General features: G+C 40.5%; 2 protein-coding genes and 1 long non-coding RNA gene across 4 annotated transcripts; 1 reads left to right on the plus strand and 2 right to left on the minus strand.

Moving 5' to 3' along the window:
- Positions 1-6,159: 6,159 nt before the first annotated feature.
- On the minus strand, positions 6,160-7,039 carry LOC148881628 (uncharacterized). The gene is made up of 3 exons (XR_016113676.1): positions 6,901-7,039; positions 6,715-6,799; positions 6,160-6,604 (listed from the first exon to the last, which is right to left on the minus strand). It is a non-coding gene; the product is annotated as an uncharacterized LOC148881628 (long non-coding RNA).
- A 35-nt stretch (positions 7,040-7,074) lies between these two features.
- Positions 7,075-22,907, plus strand: LOC148881629 (troponin I, slow skeletal muscle-like). Its single transcript, XM_088988863.1, has 9 exons — positions 7,075-7,214; positions 9,441-9,525; positions 20,013-20,173; positions 20,957-20,995; positions 21,631-21,672; positions 21,738-21,869; positions 21,950-22,039; positions 22,408-22,590; positions 22,653-22,907. Exons 4-9 carry the CDS (start codon positions 20,957-20,959, stop codon positions 22,752-22,754), a joined length of 588 nt encoding a protein of 195 aa, XP_088844989.1. The 5' UTR covers positions 7,075-7,214; positions 9,441-9,525; positions 20,013-20,173; the 3' UTR covers positions 22,755-22,907.
- st8sia1 (ST8 alpha-N-acetyl-neuraminide alpha-2,8-sialyltransferase 1) lies at positions 10,684-18,110 on the minus strand. 2 transcript variants are annotated; one of them, XM_088988855.1, is made up of 6 exons: positions 18,022-18,110; positions 17,501-17,717; positions 16,197-16,341; positions 13,693-13,802; positions 13,226-13,318; positions 10,684-12,728 (listed from the first exon to the last, which is right to left on the minus strand). In XM_088988855.1, the coding sequence occupies exons 2-6, from the start codon at positions 17,683-17,685 to the stop codon at positions 12,266-12,268; spliced, it is 996 nt and encodes a 331-aa protein (XP_088844981.1). In that variant the 5' UTR covers positions 17,686-17,717; positions 18,022-18,110; the 3' UTR covers positions 10,684-12,265. The 2 variants fall into 2 exon arrangements, with proteins under 2 accessions (XP_088844981.1, XP_088844980.1); XM_088988854.1 differs by lacking the exon at positions 18,022-18,110 and having other exon boundaries at positions 17,501-17,987.
- Positions 22,908-23,405: the final 498 nt, after the last annotated feature.

Below are 23,405 nucleotides of genomic sequence, written 5' to 3' on the forward strand. Positions count from 1 at the left end.
TGTGTCCACTCCAGTGCCAGGGTTTTTGTCATTGTCATTCAAATTGCAGGGCCCACAGAATATTGAGTTTTAGGACTACATAAACATTGAATGTAGCGTTAGAAACCTTAGACTCTCTTCTTTCATCAGAAAGAAAACAGTTAATTCCTAAATGATATGAGTCTGGAGTTATCTGAGCTTGAAATGGGGGCAGATGTACAAAATACAATACACATTGATTTATATCGCAAAGCTGTAACATTGTGATAACATGGAACATGAAATGCTGCTCCCATGTAGAAAGGGAAAACATTGCCAGAGGTCTGACCAGCGCTTTATCGGCACCCAAGCATGAAAAAAAACCCCTAACACATTCGGGAATGGCGCTCTATGTCATGCTTTTCAATTCTGGAATAAATTCGGGAATGGTAGTGAATGAGTTAAATACGTTGGCATCGAAACTGCCTCAATTTAGAATTAATAGGTGACAATGAGTTATGTTTTTGATCGTTTCATTTGGATGATTATTTTACAAAATGTGATTAGTTAAAAAAAACTAATAATAATATTAAAACTGCGTATTAATATTAAAGCGAAGGTCATCGTCCTATCGACCTATATTTTAATTCTAAACATGTTTCAAGATAGAATACGGAATGTACGATACATATTAAAAATAAATTCTGACCAGTGTATCCTTATGATGCCATATTTATTTTATTATTTAAAAACAAGTAAGCCAAATGTTTGTTCATGAAAGTTTGCAATTTTAAGAGGCAGCGCACACAAAATGATCACTTGTTTAATGACCTTTTGTGCCATTATGAGGAAATTAATGAGCCGTGACATTCAATTAGACGCCAGCGTCTCCAATCACGCCGACACTTTTGCAGAGACAAATACGGTGAACGCTTGAAAAGGACTTGCTTGTTTATGAGTGTCTCTTTGGCGCCGTTGCGGTGGTGCTGGCGGCGGAGGGGTGGAGGGGGGTATCATTTGCATAATCATGAATAGCAGATACGGTTGTCAGGGGAGACGCACCAGGGAGAGAGAAAATGAGCGAATGCTGCAGTGATGAGCAAAACCGCAGAGCATTCCGCAGCGCCAGTGGGACAATTTTATTTATTTATTCTTTAAATTGGGCTTTGTGAAGTTCAAATGTACAACTGAAATCGAATACCAATTTTTTTTTAAATTGTGCATAGTTTTGGTGTTCTTTGCTACTTTGGACCTTTCTGTTCTGATGACTCTGTTGTTTGCGATTTTGTTCTTGCTGACTTTATTTAATACAATATGTCAAATGCACCTTGCTTCTCCCTGTTTTGCGTGCTTTTTTAGGGTCTACCACCACCACCACCTTGCAAATTGTGACAGTCGTGGAACCGCCATTCCCAAATTTGTTCGGGTGTTGATTTTTCTTGCCGATATAGCGCTGGTCAGACCTCTGACAATGTTTTTCTCTTCCACGAGGGGGCAGCATTTGCCTTTTGCCCATGTTAGGGCTTTGTTACAGCTTCAGCTGTTGTTAAAGCGCTATATAAATAAATATGTATTGGATTTTGTACACCCACCACCATTTCAAGCTCAGATAACTCCAGATCCATATAACTTAGGAAGTAACTTTTTTTCTGATAAAAGATGAGTTTCTAAGGTTTCTTAGGCTGCATTGAATGCATATGTCATCTTAAAACTCAATATTCTATGACTCCTGGAATTTGAGTGACTATGACAAAAACCCTGGCACAGAGTGGACACATTTGCACACCGTCTGACAGTGAATTAGTTGATAATGCTGTAAAACCTTTACAAAAATAATTATGAAAAATAAAAATAATTTATGTTGCTCACTGTTGCCACGTAGTGGCAAAAAGTAGCCATGCAGATCAAGCTAGCATCCCAAGCGCGGCCCAAGCTAGCATCACGAACCAACATTCATGGCACAAAACGACCCTAGCAACTTTTTACTGTGATTTTTTTGGTTAATATTTTCCATTTTCAGAGGCTCACACTTCCTCCCCGCGGCGCTTCAATCGCTATTGTCAGAGTGCTCTCGGCCACTCGCTGTCTTAGCGGCGCGTCGCCGCGTTGTTTCGCCATCCCTTGGATGCCCTCCTCTCCCATCTGTGTCATCACCCGCCCACGCCGCGTCAACCTGCCTCCCTCAGACAGCTCATTCCCTCGGCCTCGGCCAGCCTCCCACGGCCATCCTCCCCGTGGCTCCCAAAAAAAAATCACTTCTAAAAACTAGATGGCGAAGAGGTAAGATGGCCGCCTCCCCCCTGCGCAGTGCCATTTTTTTCCCGCAGAGCATGATGAGAATTGTTTTTCTTCTTCTCTGTGCTGTCACTTTGCCATTTCTTTTTCTATCTCCAGGCGGTGAGACAGTGAGTCATGCTTCACTGGTGAGAATTTAGCAAAAATTCTCTTTTTTTCCCCTTTTTTTTAACCTTTCACTTCTGGGGCCCAGTGAGGCAGCGATGGGATAATCGATTGCACCACCATTGTCCTATATATCGGAGTGCTGTCCATAGTTTAGAAGATAAGCTTCTATTTTGAAAACGTCTCATAAATCGGAATGTACAAAGAACTCGATGTTTTCTAGATTGCCTTCTAGTGGTTCGAAATGGGATTGCAAGGTGGGGCAATGACCCATGCTAATACGGATTTCTTCTTCTTTTCCTTTCGGCTTTTCCCTTCAAGGGGTCGCCACAGCAAATCAGTGTCCTCCATCTTTAGAGGTTTGATTCGCAATTTGTGTTAAATTTGGTCAATAAAATTGTGTCTTTTTCAACAAAATACTAGCCAAGTATAGAAACAGAGACGCTAAACGTTTGGGGGCGGGGGTATTGGTCAAATGTTCGAATGTCAATAGCGCTTTTTTCGATAGCACTTTCGACAGGACAAATATGCCAGCACTGTTTTTGATTGGGAGGGATATTGGTACCATTTGCTTTCAACATTTAGCTTGTAGCAGACGTGCACATTTCACCATGACGTCCCTGATCCGCTGGTGAAAAGGACGCTTTGATCCTCTCCTCTTTCATCCAGAACTGCTTCATACAACAAAGAAAAGTGCTTAAGATTGAATGACTGCGTGTCTTATATTTACAGTAGTTTTTTGTTGTTGTTTTCACTTCCAAGATGGCGCAGCAAGAGTGTTTTGTTTTTCTACTTCTTCCTTTCCTTTCCTCTTACTTTCATCACTTTGTTGCTGTGAAATGTAAATTTCTTCACTGCGAGACTAATAAAGGCTAATTCAATCCAATCCAATGTGCATCCCATCTAAAAATCTTCTTTGGCTGACCCAAACTCAAAACAGTGGCTGGACTTTCATCTTGAAGATGAGCAACTGTAATCATATTACTCCACACAGAAAAGTAACATACTTTCTAGCATGCTAACAGTGAAAGTCGACATGCTGAGCTCACATTGCCATGCGCACAAACGGAATACAGGCGTGAGGACAGGACAGCGTGTGACTTGTATCGCGATAGGGTGACAAATAGTTGACAGGCCTCGTGTCGAGTGGCAGGTGTTGGATTGGTGGTGGCGGAGGGGGTTCACGCTCGTATTGTCCTTGGCGCTCAACGCCGTATCGATCTGCTTTGTCACTCGTTACTGGGGACTTTGTTTTTAAACTAAGATTGGTTCAGAGCTTTTGAGGCCAAATGCCTGTTAATGGAAAAAGGAGAAATCATATTATGGGTGACAGCAAAGGCCCCCGAAGCTTTCTGTTTTTTTTAAACAATTTATTCATTTTCATTACATCCAAGCAAAATAGAATCGCTGCCCTAAAGCTGTTGAATCAAACCAGGACAGGGTGTCATTAACTGCTGCTTGGTGTCTTTCAAAGCGCCATTTTGAATGTAAAATATTCCAGAAAGCACTTCAAAACAACACTAGCATATCCATGGTTAAATTTAGGTTAGATTGGAATTGTTTAGGGGGGAAATAAGGATACAGTCAGAAGCGTTTTGGATCTTGGGTTCTTTTTTCAGCAGAACGGTGGCATTGTTGATATCCTGCGCTGACATTTTTTTTTGACAATGACCTCAGATGGCATCTCGGCCTTATTAGAGGCCGAGAGGGTACAAGGTCGAGATCAAAAGTCAGAATGGTTTAACAAGGGTACCGTAACTTGCGCACCTGAGCCACACATCGTCGGAGACTCGTCAAAGATGGCCGCCGATGCTGGCGAGGCGCTCATGTCACAGCCATCTACAGAAAATGCACAAAGAACACGTGATTGCTCGTTAGCGGGCAAAAAAATTAAATGCAATTAGCGTAATATTACACTGTATATACTATATGTTGATAATGGACTGTTTACTTTATTGCATTAGTTTTGTACTGTACCACAACCATTTACTGTGCTTCTTTATGCATGTGCTGTACTGTGTTAAACTAAATGTGGCTTTATAAATATTTTTTGGGACGCAAACACATGTAAATTTACCAATACATGTAAGATTCGCCACATCGCTGTTTTTCATCTATCGCGAGTGGTCCCGGTCCGCATTGACAGTGATAAACGAGGGATTACGGTAATCTCTCCAACTCATTGAGGTTGACACAGATTAGCTCTACACAAAGATAATTAACTTCTCCATAGTGCTGCTGATTTATATTTCTGAACATTTGCATTAATAGTATGCGATGTACTATTTGTGTTCTGAGAAAGCTTATTTCTGGGGGGGTGGGGGGACAAGGAGAAGAAGAGGCTGTTACCTCTCAGGGAGTTGACCCGTCCTGTCGTCCCGGCTCATTAGTCAAGAAGGGTGCGAGGGAGGGACGCTTGTACCATATCTATTTCCGTCCTCACCCCCACTTCCCCTACACTCTATTTTGGCCTCTGCAGAGACATGGACAGGGAGGTTTGACAATAAAAAGTGGTGTATCTTTAACTGTGTCAAGGACGTGAGGTGCATTGTGTTTCTCGGGCACTGGAATTAGATGAAGGGTGGCTGCCATGGTGACTATTCAACTAATTGATCTATGCATGGCGAGTAAACTATAGTTAGTAACAGGATAAACGCGACACCTGGGCTCGGAGCAATCGCAAATTGATGGATGGCGTGGCAATTTTACGGGAATGTTCATTAATCCTGCACTGGCGGTCCTGTCCAAGTGTTTAAACGCCCATGCACGCAATTGGGTGAAGCTTCAGGTTTAAAATTCTGAGAAGCTGCATACGGCCAATTAAGGATGGGAGGAATGTTGTTATGCAGCATCCGTGGAATTCACGTTTGAGAGTCACGTGAGAGGTGGATGCTCTATTGTGAGACTACACTGCCACCATGTGGTAATTTGGTGTACTAAAGGGGCCTTCAAATTAAAATTACATTGGAATTAGTCATAAATGGTTGTAGAAAATTATAAAAAGGAGCTACATATTCAATAGTGATCCCTTGCTACTGTACTGTTCGATTATCACGACTATATTCAAGTATTGTACTCAATGTGGGAAATTCGACCTTTGACCTTTTGGTTGCTGGTTAATTCTTTCAGGCTGTCACGGTCTACGGTTTAACATTTCATAAATGGATTAGCAGAGTAAAAATAGTTTTAACAATGGATTAAAGGATACATTTGCCTTCATGTGAGATTCACTGAAGTTTTAAACTACAGAAATTACATAATTCTTTCATGTTTTTGTAATAAATCCACAAATTTAATCTTATCAATTCTCCACTTTTGGAGCTTTTGCTTTATGATAGTATTCTACATCCCAGACCGGGAGGTAATTCCTCAAGATCCTTGCTTCTTTTGTTATTGACAAGCTTTTGTTGCCAATGGAAGCTAGTTTGTTGAAAAATAGCTTGAAGCAGACGTGTGCATTGTCAACACATCTTTGATCCACTGCTTCAAACATGAAAGCGTATGCAGGAAAAAGTGGTTTAAGATTGAGCAACTGTCTAGTGATCTTATATTCGTCATTTTGTGTTTGTTGATAGCAGGGGGGAAACTCACACCAGCTCAGCTTCTGTAGTTGTGAAACTAAAATCATCTGTGCAATATACAGCAGACTGAATCATTTTGATGCCTTTCAGTTACATCACAGATGCATATGTACTGGAACTATGAGGATCCAACACCTTACCTGCTTCTTGGTCTGCTGCATATTACTGTATTGCCATTATTTTGGCATCATATAACAAGTCAAAACAGAACAGGTTTTAGTAAGAATCATGTGCTTTTATTTTGAACAAACTGCACACTCATGATAAATCTTGATCAACATTGCTTTCACGCAACGCGCATTATACTGTACAATAAACTTGATCCGTAACCGATCCGCGACTCTCATAATCGAGCTCAGACACAAATTATGTCTTTGTATTAAAGTCACCTTTCAGGAGCTCCTGGGTCTCCTGCAGCAGAGCCTGCGGTCCCGGGTGGGCAGACAGGCAGGGCTGACCTGGAAAACGCTCACAGTGACAGGTTGCATGGCACCATTGAAGGACAAAGCAGTGCAACAATACCTGCCCTTCTTTGCTGCTTGGTTACCTGACTTTTCAAGCAGTGGCCACACCGCCAGCTCGGGTGCCTTTAGCTCCGCTCACCTCGTCGAGGGGGCCGGGAGGCTTTTTCTGGGGGGCAATAGCACTCCCTTACTGGGCGCTCACTGCGAGAAAAATACACCCCATGAATCGTGCGACAAATGACATTTGACATTGCAGCATGGCTTTTGTTTGATTCGGTCCCCCAAAAAAGGCGTAAATTCAGTATTCACACCTTTTCCGAGAGGAGGGGGGAAGTTGCTGTTTCGTCATTTCCGTCCTGGGTGTTACCAACACGGGCCAAACATTTCCTCAAAATCCTTATGTTGGAAAGCAAGACAATTGTCATAATCATCAGAATCCAACGCTGTGTACACACTGCTGGGTGAAAGGCATTCGCCGTAAAGAAGAGACGAAGTACCGGACGAAGGGGGGTCGTTCTTGACGTTTTTACTACTCGTCGCCATGTTGCTTTCACGCTCCTCTATCAAGTACTGCGTCGTGTTCTCCGGCGCCATTGCTCCCGGGTGAAGTCGTCGACTGCACGATCCAACTCGTCGCTCCTCTCTCGTCTCCGTTTTATAAGGGCCATTGGTCAACTTTCGACGACGGTCCCGTCCCTGTCGCTTCCTGGTACCGGTGGACTTGACACCGGCGACGCTGCGTTGACATCCTTCGTCCTCCTCTGCGGCCACATGAAGTTTAGTCCACCGTAGCTTGGTTCCGGGATTCAAGGTTAGCCGCACTGTGTCCATGTGTTTCGAATTTGTCACATCCATTGCCGCGATATACATTTCAAAAATTGTGCGGCTCTTGTTAAAATTCGAAAAAATATGAGCCTTGCAGTGGCAAAAATCGGGTATTTAAGCAGACGGTCCAACGCGACATGTACGCGTAAATAGAACGTCGACTGTGAAAATGGCGTACATTGTTTTATTCAAAGCATTTACCCATCATGCATCGCTTCAGTCGCCTTTAAGGCGTTGCTGCCTCCTTGTGGAACGGAGTAACGTCACACTTTCTTACAACGAATCCAATAATACCCACATGAATCTCTGCGGTCAACTTGAAGTCTCATCTCATCTCATTTTCCGTACCGCTTATTCCTCATTAGGGTCACTTAAATTAAATTAACTTTTTTGGCGAATTGATGATGGTCTACATTTGACAAAATGTTACCTGTGTAAGGCTCAGTAAAACCTGATGAAACAGTAGTGAGATATTACTCGATGCTTTATTCATTTAGCTCTGTACTATACACAGTAGGTAGGCTGTAACTAAAATGTTTGGGTAAATCTCAATTATGTATCTTAGCAACTGCCTTCGGCCTTCAGTAGCGTTTTCCGATATAAATACAGTTGAGTTGAGTTCAGATATTGGATAAATTCAGTGGCGGGCCGTGCATTGCACTCTTAGGCCTTCAGTAGTGCACTGCTACGTCTGAATCAATCAGCTGCAAGTGTGGTGTGATATTACTACAGGTCCACTAAATTGAAAAAAAAAAAAGTAATGTTTTTGTTATGTAAATTTGTTACTCCATAAGTTGTATTCTGTCAATATCTACATCCAGAGCTTTGTTCTGTACTTCTCTTATTGGCCACTAGATGTCAGTGTCGTCTCATAAAAGGAGGCCATTTTTTTTTTTAAAGGCGAGAATGTGTGACACAAGGGGGCAAAAAACAGCTATTGCTGGACCTCCAAATTCCCTGCAAAGTCCACTTTCCTTCCCCCATGTGTCCTCTGGATGTGTGTTGTCTTTGTTCTCCTTTTTAAGGCAGGTCGCAGGATGAGGAAGCAAAAGTAAAGATGGTCTGAGAACAATCCTTTGATAACTTAACGGTATTTCAACCACGTGTGAGCTCTTGGTGTCAATAAATATGATTCATTGAGGATGACTGCGCTGTGATTAAGTAGCCACACTGCAATCAATAGACTTTTAATGATGTCCCCTTAGGGAACGAAAACTAACACTTAATGTGTAAACGTGTAGTTTGAGTGCAACCGGCGAGTTAATGACGCTAGCTGGGCACAGTTCAAGTTTCCTCTGCAGTGCGGCGGCTCGCTAAGGTTGAGGGAGGCAGCCAGAGAGAGAAAAATGGCACTAGGCCCAAGGGCATCATCCCAAAAAGACACCACTCAGTCTGCCACTTGCAAGTTCGCAGTAACCCACAATGGATTACTGCGTTGCTTTATGTCGAGATAAAATTATTGTGAGCCTCCGTGGGACCCTGTCACGTGATGCTTGACCTCGAAAGATATTTGATGATCTCATTTCCGCATGTACAGAGTTGAATTCCTTCTGTGGATTCTGTGTCCTCTCTGCTGTTTGTGGCGGCTCCCCGAACTCTCCCTAGCAACAAGAGCAGCAAATTCCCCTTGTGTTCAACACACTCTGCCAATAAAGATTCTGACTGATTCTGAATCTGATTTTGACTCTTGATTGATTCTGGCTCTGATTTTGACTCTGAATCTGACTGTGATTCTGACACTGATTAATTCTGACTCTGATATTTACTCTGATTGATTCTGACTTTGACTCTGGCTATGATTCTGTTTCTGACTGACTCTGATTATGACTGACCCTGATTCTGATTGAATTGGAATGCTATTGTCTGGGATCTTAACCGACTATGATTCTGACTGTTTCTGACTGACTCTGATTCTGATTCTGACTGAATTGGAATGCTGTTACACATTCTTGTCTGGGATCTTAACTGACTAATTCTGTTTCTGACTCTCTGATTCTGACTTTGACTCTGATTCAGATTCTGACTGATTTTGATTCAGACTGAATTGGAATGCTGTTATACATTCTCGTCTGGGATCTTAAGTGAACACAACTATCTGCTGTCTGTGTGTACATTTGTGTGTGTTTATGTGTCTGGGTTTTGAAACACGCCATTGTGCCGTGACCCTAACTCGAGCAGGATATGTCTAATGAGCTCTATAAATATCTTGAAGGAGACCTGGCGCTTACTGCAAGCATCGCTGCAACCTGCAAACACCCACACAAAGACGGATGCGGTTTTCTTTGGTATGATGATCGGTAAGTAGGAATAATTCAAATTCTGCATGCTAGGGTTTCTTGGACTTTTTTTCCCCCCCGGGTGTGTCCACTCACTTGTCACGTCCACTCATCGCCACCAAAACCCCTGTAAAATCCAAACTTCAAACCAAAATGGCAGACTTCCTGTATATTTTACCAATTTGTTTCTGGAGACTTTTCAATGGCCCCCCTCACGATAATTATGACGACCGAATTTCATGTCGCAAAGTTAAACCAGCTTCAAAAGTGCTTTTAGGGCTATTTTCAACATCACATGGCTGTACTTTGTGACATGAATAATCAAATTCCGCATCTGTGCAACACATGACTGTACTCACCAATCAATTAGTGACAAATTGACCAGGTCAAATCAATGCAACACTCCAAAGTTTTCTTATCGGGTTAACATTCAAAGGTTAGTTCAAAAACCCAGAGAACAAGGGTTCTGTTCACCTTTGGTGCCAAATAACAGCACAAAAGATGTAAGAAACTACCATTGAGATTGCTGCCTTACAAACCAACCCTCTACGTTAAGCTCCTTTTTTGGAAAGCACCCAATAGGCATTCCGGCGGCCCCTCGAGCCCCTCCTCACTGTGTGGTAAATTATGAATTTGCTGAGAGGGGAGCAGCAGGGTAGGGAGGGATGGCACAGTCACTCGGATACAAGACCTCTCTGTCTTATTTTTCCTCATATGGGAGCATGTGACCTCACCCTGTGTGAACAAAATGTTACATTTAATCTGTTGAGAAAATATACTGATTCCATTTCAATGCAATATGATGATATACATCTGTACAAATGCGCGAACAACATTCCCCTACTTGCTAATATCCCTTCTGTGTTTCCTCTCCCCCCTTTGTAAAATAACACAGTAATTGGCCCATGGGGGGGGGGGGGGCAGATGGGGGTTGTTGGTAATCAGATGACGTTTGGGAAAACGGATGCATTTGAATGTCTCACGGGCCTCTTTACAAGGTTAGTGCTTCCGTCAACTAGCATTGCTCCTGCTCCCGTCAGCGCTCACTCATGTGTTCTTTAAGGCTTGCAGAGGGTGATGAATATTAGTGTCGTACTGACGAGCTGAAAGGAAGTTGACATTTTTTTTCGATATGCCGGATTATATGAGCGATAGGACATTAGCAGTCAGTGGCAGGCGTAAACTACAAAATGAAGCTTTAATCTAAATCTGTAGCGGTAAATCACATCACATTTCACTCCCCCAACCGCCTCGCAGTAACAAATAGGATGGAATGAGCACATTTATAAAATAATAATAATAATAATAATAATGTTTCATGAATCACATGTCATCCACCAGCATGTACTTTTACACAATTTTGTTCAATAAGTTAACAGAGATCATGTCATCAGGCTGATCAACAGCGCCCAGATTTTTTTAAAGGCACTCAACCGTCATCTTGACCCCCAAAACAAAAACAAAAATCATGAAAAAAGAGAAAATGGCACATTCTTGTACAAAACAACATCAAGTCAGTAGTCCACTTTGGTGCACTTTGTTCCTCTAGCTGCTCCGGTACTATTTTTTTTGGCCCTTGTGCACGTGCGCAAAATCACATTTTTAATACAAAAACAACCGCGCACCAAATGAGCGTGAAACCTACACTTAGCAATTAGGAACGTTGTGCTTGTGGTGAAAAAAAAAGTCATCGTGTGCGTGGTACTGATGCTTCCTCTTGGCTCCTGAGCACAAAAAAAATTACAGCAACAGTAGTTCCCTTTTTTTGTTGACTAACGGCTTCCAAAACGCCTATTTCATGTGGCATTGAGACAAAAGAAAATAAAAATACATGGACATTTTCTCCTGCTTCTCCTTATTAGCATCATTAGCATACCGGCTAGGTTGTATGTAGCAAACAAGCCCTCTCAATCGTACCTATGGACAATTTCACATCTTCAATGGACCGAGCATGCACGCTTTTAGCATGTGGGTGGTTAAAAACACCCTACGGGGTGGGGGTGGGGGGGGGGGGCTGAACCCTTAAACTGCGAGGTCGACATGCTCAATACTCATACGGTTCCGCAGGGAGAGGCGTCGGGACATTTATTTGAGACCTAACTAGCGCACTGGCTAGGAAGTAAGTAGTTGTACTACTGTCCAAGCTACTAGTTTGCAGATACTAGTGAAAACATTTTTCACAGTGTGCAAAATTTCATAATCGTTTAAAAAAATGAAGAGGAATGTTACGCATTGGTGGGGAAAAAGAGCAACAAGTAATGAGTCGTAGGTTTTTTTTCTGATTCCGATATTTGGCAGAGTAAAATTCCGATTATTTAGCCAATTAATCAAAAAAAATGGTAATGACTGATAACCTTTTTTTTGGTCCCATAATGCTAATGCTAATTTAAGATCATTAATGACATGATTTTAGTGTTTAACTTTACATCAGAGTGAGAAATCTGCTGAGATTATCTTTTATTTTCCCCCGATAGAAGGAATGGTGGACTACTTTGTTTACTAAAGCAAATATCGCTTGATTAAATCAGTCGGCTGATGAACTGGTTGGACCCTACGTTGTTTTACTGGTGAATACAAAGCTAATTCTCATACATGGGATAGTGCAATGCGCGTGTAGGATCTTAAATAAGGGCGCAAAAATCTCTCCAAAAGTCTTCGTGATGCCAGGGAGGAATAAAAATATCAAATTCGAGTAAGATTGACTATAAATACCCCATCCATCGCTAGTCGCATGAATATTCAGTTCTGGGAGCGCATCAACTTAATCGCAGCGTCCCAGATTAACTCGCAGAGTCCCGCTTTTGTGCAAGTCCCACAGTTGCACGAATTCTTCAGACATAGCGTGGAACCAGTGGTAGGGCTGCATGTCGTCATAGTAATGGTGGCTAATGGGTTGCTGTGCGAGATCCGAGGGGAAGGGCCAGAACCCGTAAACGCTAACCTCGTCGCACAGTCCCAGCGCCAAGCTGACGATGAATAGCCCGGTGGAGAGCCGGCGGGCGTGGACGCCACGCGATTTCCAGAATTGGCCCACGTTGCGAAGGAAGGCGGGGTTGGCGAAGAGCATGGTGAGGTCGGACGAAGTGTCAGCGAGGGCGTAGGTAGCACGTAGCGACGGGTCGGTGCTGGGACGCATGGAGAACGCCGGCATGTAAACGAAACTGGTCCCGTATGCTTTCATGCTGTCCACGAAGGACTTGCGGGACCACAACAGGTTCTGGAATCTGAGGGGGGGGGGGGATTCATTAGGTGAATGAATCAATTGGGTTACAATTTTACGGTCAACAAACTATTTGTTGACTATTTTTACTAGTAGTAGTAGTAGCAGTAGTAGCAGCTGTAGTAGCAGTGGTAGTAGTAGTAGTAGTAATATTTAGTCATGTGCGTGTTTCCCATGCTCCTGTCTATGTGTGTACACTTCAATTTAAACAATAATAATACATCTAATTTCTAAGCACCTTTGAAAACTCTCAAGGTCACTTTAAAGTCACAGGAGAAGTTTTTCTATGGGTGACCAGCGGCTGCCACACACGTCAGCATTCACTCAACCCGGAAGTAACTCAAATAGATAGAAAGCCAGCTGATAAATAGCTACCTAGATAGCTAATAGATAGCTAGCTTGTCTTCCCTTTTAGATTTAACATGATAAACACTTTGATCACAAACTATTTGTTGACTATTCTTAGTAGTAGTAGTAGTATTTAGTCGCGTGCGCGCTCACCTCTTCTCAATGATGCTCGGGTTAGCCGTGACGAGGTGCGTTTTGGTGCCAACGTCATCCACATATTCCTTCGAGAGCGGTGGGAGGTTACACCTGCGTCAACCAAAAAATAATAATAAATAATCATGATAATTAACCTACGATCCCTTATGTTGCATGACATCAACATTCGTATGTATGACAACTAAACAACCGCCGAGACTGGTTTTGGGCGAGTCGTTAGGTCGTACTCGCATGTCTTGTTTGGCCAGGTTTGTTTTTTTGGGCTAAATTTGAAAGCATGGGAGTTTACGACTCGAAACTGGTGTGAGTACTAAGCATGATCTCATTGGTATGTTTAAGTCTTATCACGAAGATCTCATCATTTAATTTGGAAAATAACCGTCGCCATTTTCGTTTCGGTCTAATAACGAGAGCAGCGAGTCCAACCGGAGTTTCTCCGACGGTTTGGCGGCGGGAGTCGTCACCTCATGACAAAGTCGGCCCGGTCAATGTCGCGACCGCACTGGCTGTGCCGCAGGATTCCGCCGTTGCCCACCACTGCGCATTTCTTCAGGGGGAGGGGCAGAGGGTTGGACTGCGGGAGTGTAGAGGAAAAATAATAAAAATAATAAATCAAATATGTGATTGACATATTGAAATATAATCAGCATGGATTTGAATGCTAACTTTATAGTTAAATTTTAATTGAGATTAATTGGATTCAAATGTAGTCATAGTATTTAATTTTATTTCACTCATTCAGTGCCAGACAATGTGCAAAAATGTGTCCAATCCAGTGCCAGGGTTTTTGTCATTGTCACTCAAATTACAGGAGCCGCAGAATATTCAGTTTTAAGACGACATAAACATTCAATGCAGCGTTAAAAACCTTAGGTGTTCTTCTTTCATTAGCAAAAAAAATAGTTAATTCCTAAATTATATGGGTCTGGAGTTATATGAGCTTGAAATAGGGGTGGGTTAATTCCTAAATTATATGGGTCTGGAGTTATATGAGCTCGTGATCCAACACTCACGTAAAAATGTGTACAAAACAATTAGGTCAGAAGTGCATTGGTGTGTTTTGGAGTTAAACACAAAGTGACAGATACACAAACACACACCTGTATTTCTTCCTCGTACGGCCTGTTTAAATGTGCATGTGTTCATTTACATGGAATGTTTAGGACATGACATCCTCATAAAACACTCGCGGCAGCCAAGTATGTACACACTGTTTTGAATATAGTCTAAAAAACACAGCCAAATTAGAAAAAAAAACTCAGGCCGTGCAACTAGCTTAGCATCTCGTTTTAGCGCAATTAGACCACTTGGAATGGAAGGTAATCTGTGCGGTGAGCATTAAATTGCAGCTCTTGAAGGGGGAAAAAAAATAAACGACAGTCTGAGTGTGCATCCAAAGTAGCTAAACAGGCCTGTAAAATGAAGCACTAAAAATAGACGTACGGCGCAAAGTCACGCGCTAATGCAAAAAAAAAAAATGCGCAACCGAATACCAGGGTGGGGGGCTATGCAAATTAGGTGTTTTATTCCTCTGGAAACATTCCTCAGAGCTTTTTTGTAATGTGGAATAATTCCTTGCAATTGGCACACCAAAACAATGGGGGGCACGATGTGTTTTTCATGTTTACAATATGGGAATGCTACAAAAATAGCATGCTAGCTATAATCCTTAGCATGTTTTCCACATTTTGTGACATTATTAGCCTTATTCCTTGCTATAAATATTTTTTTAAACTAAAAATTCTACAAACAACACATAATGCTAACGTGAACATGCCGGATTATGAAAAAATAAAAAAAAATAACATAAAAACTCCATGCCATGGCGAAAATGAAGTGCTGCAAAATAAATGGAAAATAGTATGTGGAGAATGGCTATAATTCCTTGCAATTGACACCCCAAAACAATGGGGGGCAGCATGTGTTTTTTTGTTTACAATACTTTCATTCCTTTCATCACTTTGCTGCTGTGAAATGTAAATTTCTCCACTGTGAGACTAATAAAGGCAAATCCAATCCAATCCAATCCAATATGGGAATGCTACAAAAATAGCATGCTCGCTGAAATCCTTAGCACATTTTCCACATTTCGTGACATTATTAGCCTTATTCCTCACTATATATTTTTTACCTCAAAATTCTACAAACACATAACGCCAATGTGAATATTTCAGATTATGAAAATAAAATTAACATAAATAAATAAAATAAAAACATGCTAGTTTTCACACTCCTTGCCATGACTACAATGAAGTGCTGTAAAATAAATGGAAAATAATATGTGGAGAATTGCTATAATTCCTTGCAATTGACACCCCGACACAATTGGGGGCAGTGTTTTTTATAATTTGGGAATGCTACAAAAATAGCATGCTCGCTAAAAATCTTAAGCATGTTTTTTGCATTTTGTCACGACATTAGCCATATTCCTAACTATATTTTTTTAACCTAAAAATCCTATGCCAGTTTATGAAAATAAAATAAATAACAATAAATAATTAACATAAAAACATGCTAGTTTTACACTCCCTGCCATAACGAAAGTGAAGCGCTGCAACATAAATGGAAAACAGTGTCGTTTCATCTTAAAATACTGCTATGCTTTCGTATAATTTCCATCCTCATCCTTCTAACATCCCCCCGACCCCCCACGTTTACCTCTCGAAGCATTAGCATAGCCCACTCTGCTTCTATTATACCTTTTTTTCCACTATTCACCCCCTCACCCACTTCATGAATGTGTATGCACAGCTAGCGCCTGCAAATTAGGGTCAGATATTCATCTCATCCCCCCACACTTGGCTTCCCCTCAAGCGGAATATTAAAGCGACGCTTTGAGGCCTTGGTCATTATCTGAAGGATTAGAAGGAACCCAAAACACCCCAAAAAACAAGGAAGCCTAATTTGATTTGGAAAAAAAAACATATTATAGATCCACAACAAGCAAAAAAAAATTACACAAACTCACCTGCACAAACAACGAGTGGGTTTCATTGTTGACGGTATGCGAATGGTAGAACTCGCCATCGTACCACAGCACCTTGCCCAAGGGCGAGTTCTCCTTAGTCAACGCAAACAGATGTTTCGGGTCGCAGCAATCGCTCAGCAACTTCCTGAAGAGAGATGTAAACCACGTGCGCTATGAAATTTAACGGCCCCAAAAAATATTTGGGTTTTAATTGGGATAAATAATCCAAAACAAAATGTCCGTCACTCAAAAATGGATGTTTAAAAAAGACATTTACAATTGAAAGCAGCATAAAACATTGAGTCAGATTTATGTTGATGCAATGTTTCTGCTACTAAGTGACAATGACAATTTATGTCAACCAAACGAATTGTACGTTGTGATATTCAAATTAACTCATTCACTGCCAGACGCGTGAAAAAAATGTGTTTTTATTATTTGTTTAAAAAAATATTATTATTATTATTGTCACTCGAATTCCAGGACCCACAGAATATTACTTTTTAGGACTATATAAACATTCAATGCAGCGTAAGAAACCTTAGACTCTCTTCTTTCACCAGATAAAAACGAGTTAATTCCTAAATTACATGGGTCTGGAGTTATATGAGCTTGAAATGGGGGCGTTTGGACAAAATACAATGCAGGACATACATATTGGTTTATATAGTCCTTAAAAAAAAACAGATGAAGCTGGAACAAAGCGCTAACATGGAAAAAAGGGAAATGCTGACCCCTTGTGGAAGGGAAAAACATGACCAGAGGTCTGACCAACACTTTATCGGCACCGAAGCAAGAAAAAAAACGAACACATTTGGAAATGGCGCTCTACGTCATATTTTCAATTGCCGAATACATTTGTGAATGGCAATGAATGAGTTCAGAAAAAAAAATCTAATATCGGATCATTTTGCAAAAGAAAAATGCATTTATAAAATAATTGCAAGCAAAATTGGTTGATTTGATTGCTTTTTGATTGAATTGAACATTTTTATTCACATTGGTTTGCCTCATTTCAGACTTAAAGTAGGATTCTGAGTAAAAAGTAAAATATCTGATCAGCCAGTGCTTTATCGGGATCCAAACGAGAAAAAAACACAACCCGAACAAATTCGGGAATGGTGCCTTTCAGTCATATTTTCAATTCATTCACGAATTTATTCGGGAATGAGTTAAAAAGCAATATTTTTGGGGACAATAAAAAAAGGAACAATCACCCCTGCCAAATTTTACACATTGTAAATAACGACAATCCCGATTGATGAAAAATGAATGTGTGTACGCGCGTGCGTGCTCGCGCATACCTGTAAAGGTCGATGCCGGTCTGATTCTTCTTCCACACGTGGCCCTGCTGTCTCAGTACCTCTTCCACGATGTCCTTGTCCCTTGGCATCCGGTACACGGGGAACACGTAGTACCAACCCAGCACCAGGACGCACAAGGCGGCCCACGCAGACAGCTTGGCCCGGTAGCACCACCGCATCAACATCCTCCCCGGCTTTGTCAGTCTCCCCACGCCGCCTGTCAGACGATTATAACCAGCGGAAAGCTGAAAGGGAGCCTCCGCCTCATGCCGAACACACGCGGGGCGGAGTGTGACTGACAGACGGGTCGGGTCGGACCGGGTCGGGCGCTTCGCCGTTTGCCTTGCCGGACCGGTTTTGATTTGATGGCCGTTCTGCTCAAATTGAGAAGCGCGTCGCTCGCGAAGGAAATGCGGGATTTGCCTGTTTCGCCATCGTTGCAAGACAAGACCGCTTGCGGGTGTCCTACCCCCCTAACCCCCTAACCCAAAATCCTCGACCCCAAAACTGGCGCTGCTTACCCAGTCGCCCCCCTCCCCCGGTTCGTCAAAGGCCTTTTGTGGGGGCTTCGCGGGTGCGACTACATTGAAGCTCCCCCACTCGAGTGCGGACCCCTTTTTTTTTTGCAAGGGAGGTGCACTGACAGACCAGGTGCACTGCCAGACCGGAAGTGGTGGTTGCAATTCAAAATAAAAGACCGGGCATTCGTGGCGATATAGATTTGAAAATAATGGCAATAGCGGCTTATAAAACGACAGAAACTTATTTTTTCTTCCTTTTTATGACCACCGTGCATCAACTGTTGCCTGCTACATAAATTATTAAAAACCACAACATATAAAACTGCAATTTATCAATCCAAAAAAATGTCTGCTTGATGCATTTTCTTTTGCAACATTTGTTTGGATTGATTGACAGCACTTCACCGAATTGGGACACACCTGCACACTTGTACCCTCGACGGGAATTCACAATTGAGAGGCACAACAGTGGAAGTGCGAGCACGTCGTAGACATTTACGGGGAAATAATCATTTATTTGAAGAGATGCCACAATGTTGCATTATCGTGTGTAAAAAAAGGCATGGTTTTTTTGAATAATTCAATAACACTTGTTTTAAAAACGCTTTATCCTGTTTGACGACGTCTGATACTGTATTAGCGTGGTTTTTAGTGCATTTAACGTGATTAAGAGCATGCGGAAGTGCTCAACAGTTTTTAAATAGTGGAATAACTCGCCTGTAGGCTTTCAGTTTAATGGCCTGTTTTAAGTTGTTTTTTTTACGAAGCTTTTATGTCGGATGCCCCACCTGACACAACCCTCTGTATTTATCCAGGCTTGGAACCGGACACAAGAAGACATATGTCCCTTTGTGGCTACAGAACAAGCAACATTACACGCATGTGTGTGTGCCGTAATCGGCACAGCAACATTCAAAAAAGCAAAAACTATACTCACAGTTTGATGACAATGCTCTGATCTTACCGTGAAATGGGCATCTCTTTTCTTACATTACACCACAAACAGAACTTCAAATGCTTTATTTTCCAGTCACGGTATATATATCTAAATGATCATCTCTTTCCCTATATTACATCACAAACAGAACTTCAAAGTCCTTTAAGCACACAAAAGCTAAAAACTGCTAAATTAACAACTCAAATAATAATAATAATAATAATAATAATAATAATAATAATAATAATAATAATAATAATAGTACTTACTGTATTGTTGGTTTGAGAGGGGTGCTTAGTCTTACTAGAAGAGTCTTACTAGTACTAAGTATACAGAAATGTGAAAATGCGTTCTAAGATGTCATACACACGGTAAAATAGAAAACCGAAGACATTACTACATTGTGGAAATATGTAGTTTAACTTCCGGTTTCGTTGTTGCTAACTTGACGAACACCATGGCAGTTTAAATATGACTCTCTGCTTCCCTCTGCTGGCCAATTTGAGTATTGACACGTGAATAAAGCTGCTATTTTCTGAACTGGCGATTGCTATTCCATCTTGATATTTAAAACAAGTCATTTTAAACCAAGTTTTTTTCTTCATATTTTAAAAGAATCCATTAAAAACACACATACAGATAAACATTGTTTATTCAATGATTTGATGTTTTTAAAGTGTATTAATTTTTTAAATCAATTTGTGGCCATTAAAACGAGCTTGATAAAATAAAACAATGGGAGACAATGACAAGAAAGTTGTGACATCATCTGCTCTTTTTGTGAGTGCATGTGCGGAGTTGGGTTGCATCAGGAATAGCGCGTCCACCTGCTGAGGATCACTGAAGAGCAATGACAGAACACCCAGGATGGATGGATGGAAGGATGGACAGACAGATGATGATCCTTCCTGTATTTTGCTGATCTGCCACTCTTTATTTTCCCCCACTATTTTTGCATAAACAAGAGCCAAAAATGTGTCAACACAGCATGTGTTGTAGTAGCTGAGGTTCATCATGATTTATTCTTCCGTTTTCTTCCCCACTGTGACGGCAGTGTCCGTGCAGGTCAGATGTCAGGCCTGGGCGCGTGCCAGCACATTCTTCCTGGACCAGACGCTTTATCTCATCGTCCGCTGGCTGATATAAAGGCACACATTGTTTGAGGGGGGTTCACTGTTCAACTCCGAGAGCATTTCAGAGGCAACCTTGGTCAATGTAAGTACTCCATTTTAGGACGGGGAGTTAATATTTTGCGAATTTGGCTTAACTAAAGCTAAGTATAGAAAATAAAAGGATGATGAGACAATATGAAACATGCTAATACCAAATTCAATGTGCGGGAAGTCAATATATTTGAGTTCACTTAAATTTATTTAAGATTACTTTACAAGTCTATTTTCAAATCAAACTAATGATGGTTGCCTTATCCTTACCTCCCCCATATATGTATGTATGTGTGTATGTATGTATGTATGTATGTATGTATGTATGTATGTATGTATGTATGTATGTATGTATGTATGTATGTATGTATGTATGTATGTATGTATGTATGTATGTATTTATTTATTTATTTATTTATGTATTTATTTATTTATTTATTCTTGTATGTATTTTTTATGTATTTTTTATTTTATGTATTCATTTGTTCGTGCATTTATTTATTTATTTATTCTTTTATTTATTCTTTTGTTCATTTATTTATGTATTTAATTATTTATTTATTTACTACTACTACTACTACTACTACTACTACTAATAATAATAATAATAATATTAATAATAATAATACATTTAATTTACAAGCGCCTTTATTTATTCATTTATTTATTCTTTTGTTCATTTATTTATAATAATAATAATAATAATAATAATAATAATAATAATATATTTAATTTACAAGCACCTGTATTTATTCATTTATTTATTATTTAATTTATTATTTTATTTATTCATTTGTTCATGCATTTATTTATGTATGTATTTATTTATTTTTAGATGCAGAGCAGAACAGCGATCAATGCCAAGTGGGATAAGGTGAGTATTCACGCACCCCTAATTCTCCATGTCAGCAAAAAGGGGACATGACGTCCTTGTTTTGGATATACGTCAAATTACCGGTTCATGATAATCTGCCCTGTACCCTAAAAGGCCACCATACTCCCACCGCCCCTTCTCTGTTGTTATCGGCATCCACATAAGTGTTCTGTCTATTAATACAACTTTTTATCTTTTCACATGCCGGTCGATTTGCAGTTGAGCATGTGTGGTTTCACCATATATGACACGGGCTGCTTTTAGATGTGCTAGTTAGCAAAATAGTAGCATGTAAAAGTGACAGAAAATCACTAAATGTTGTCATGCGTTTACCTGGGTGCATTCTATTAATTTGGAGGAAATAAAAGGTTCCAAGGTTATGAAATGTAACTTTTTTAAAGTTGAAACATGACTATTACATTAATTTTGTATTATTATTTTGTGTAATTGTTGATGTTTTTTAAACACCATCTTGTCTTGATCATCTAAAGGTACACAAATAAAAATAAAAGTTAGATTTCGTTTAATGTGTAATTTGTGCATTTATAAAAAAAAAAATAATACATTTACAGAATTTACTTTGACTTATCTTTCATGATTTACATTGTTTGTAAGAGATGTTTTTTATTTTCCAGCCGAAATCGAAGATCACGGCTTCCCGGAAGCTGTCCTTAAAGGTAAAAACTTTACTATCCGACGACATTGTATACATTTTGATTGACGTTCCCTTCCGTCCAATCAGATGCTCCTCCTGACGAGAGCCTGTGAGGATCTGGAGAACGAGAGGTTGGAGCGAGAGGAAGAGAAAGTGCGTTACCTGGAGGAAAAGTTGCCTCCACTGCAGCTTTCCGGGTTGTCTATGGACGAGCTGCAAGTACGTCACATGGCCATTAAAAATATAGTTAAAAAATATATATAAAAAGAACCGTCTTGAAATTTGTCTCGCCTCCTCAGAATCTGTGCAAGCAGCTACACTCCAAGGTGGATGTGGTGGATGAGGAAAGATACGACTGTGAAAACAAAGTCAACAAGCACAACATCGACGTGAGTTTAATTTTATTTTCCACACTGGGTATCTAATTTTATTAATTTACAATTAATAAAACCGGCATAACTCCACGAATTGTTTAGTGAAATAATACTGACGTATAGTGGCAGAAAACTAATTAGGGTCACACAAACCGACGACTCGGCGTTTAAACATGATGAATTACGATAAAATTACAGTATCGTTTAACTAAAAGGTATAGCTATATTTGGATTATGTTAATATTTATAGATTTTATATTTGGTAAATATCTATATTTTATGTTTGTCCCGTTTAATGTTATTTAACAAAACATTTAAAAACGCGTATTAGTGCCCTCCGGTGGCCACGGGATGACATTACACCAACAATGACTGCCGTGTAGATTCGTGAGCTGAAACTGAAGGTTCAGGACTTGGGGGGCAAGTTCAAAAAACCCGCCCTAAGGAAGGTGAGGGTGTCCGCCGACGAGATGATGAGAGCCCTCCTGGGCTCCAAGCACAAAGGCTCCATGGACCTCCGCGCCAACCTCAAATCGGTCAAGAAGGAAGATGTCAAACAGGACAAGGTATGTCCCACCACACCTACCTGCCTGTAATCACATGACAATTCAACTTCTTCTCCTTCCAGGTCCTCACGAGCGAAGTGGGCGACTGGCGTAAGAACGTGGAAGCCATGTCGGGTATGGAGGGCCGCAAGAAGATGTTTGACACCGGCGGTGCTGCTCAGTGAGGATAACTCCCAAGATTGAAGTCCCGAGGTGGAAAAATTAGGAATGACTGATGGACATTATTTAAACGAATCACAAATTTCAACTTGGCACAGGTTTGTATTGTTCATTGGCCAGTTAAAAGGGAAATAAATACTTTTTTTTGTCATTTGAAATATAGTTCATTATATTTTATGTGTAACCTGCCTAGGGGATGACCATTTTTTTGCTATTTTGTCACAATAGCAATACACTAGTAAGGCGCAATTCACTTTTTAAAAATATTCTCATTGGTTTAGGGTACAGGTGTCAAAGTTAAGGCCCGGGGGCCAAATCTGGCCCGCCATATCATTTTCTTCAGCCCGCGAAAGTAAATTAAACTTGTAAAATTCCATCATGCTTGCTGAATTCCAAACCAAAAATTCTAATTATCCCATGGAAATCACAATAACGGTCTTTATTTTTTACTTCAAATTTGCTAACTACGTATTTATTAATTTGTCATACGCTCTATATGTAACATGGGATTAAACATTTTAATGGCTTCCCTTTAAGAGTTTTGAAAGGCGCTTCTAAATGAAATGTGTTATTATTATTATTATTATTATTATTATTATTATTATTATTATTATTATTATTAACTAAAATGTGGCCCGTGGCAAAAAACATAACTT

Source organism: Hippocampus bargibanti, linkage group LG22 (genome assembly GCF_051943395.1).
Source record: "Hippocampus bargibanti isolate YZ-2025 linkage group LG22, ASM5194339v1, whole genome shotgun sequence".
NCBI lineage: Eukaryota > Metazoa > Chordata > Actinopteri > Syngnathiformes > Syngnathidae > Hippocampus > Hippocampus bargibanti.

Bases quoted from the DNA above. Each gene is read 5' to 3' on its own strand.
- LOC148881629 (XM_088988863.1), top strand. From the start codon at position 20,957: ATGCAGAGCAGAACAGCGATCAATGCCAAGTGGGATAAG. The intron at 21,673-21,737 runs GTAAAAACTTTA...CCGTCCAATCAG, and splicing joins CCCGGAAGCTGTCCTTAAAG to ATGCTCCTCCTGACGAGAGC. The intron at 22,040-22,407 runs GTGAGTTTAATT...ACTGCCGTGTAG, and splicing joins TCAACAAGCACAACATCGAC to ATTCGTGAGCTGAAACTGAA.
- st8sia1 (XM_088988855.1), bottom strand. From the start codon at position 17,685: ATGTTGATGCGGTGGTGCTACCGGGCCAAGCTGTCTGCGTGGGCCGCC. The intron at 16,342-17,500 runs GTATGCGCGAGC...ATCTCTCTTCAG, and splicing joins ACCGGCATCGACCTTTACAG to GAAGTTGCTGAGCGATTGCT. The intron at 13,319-13,692 runs GTGACGACTCCC...TGGTTGACGCAG, and splicing joins CGGGCCGACTTTGTCATGAG to GTGTAACCTCCCACCGCTCT.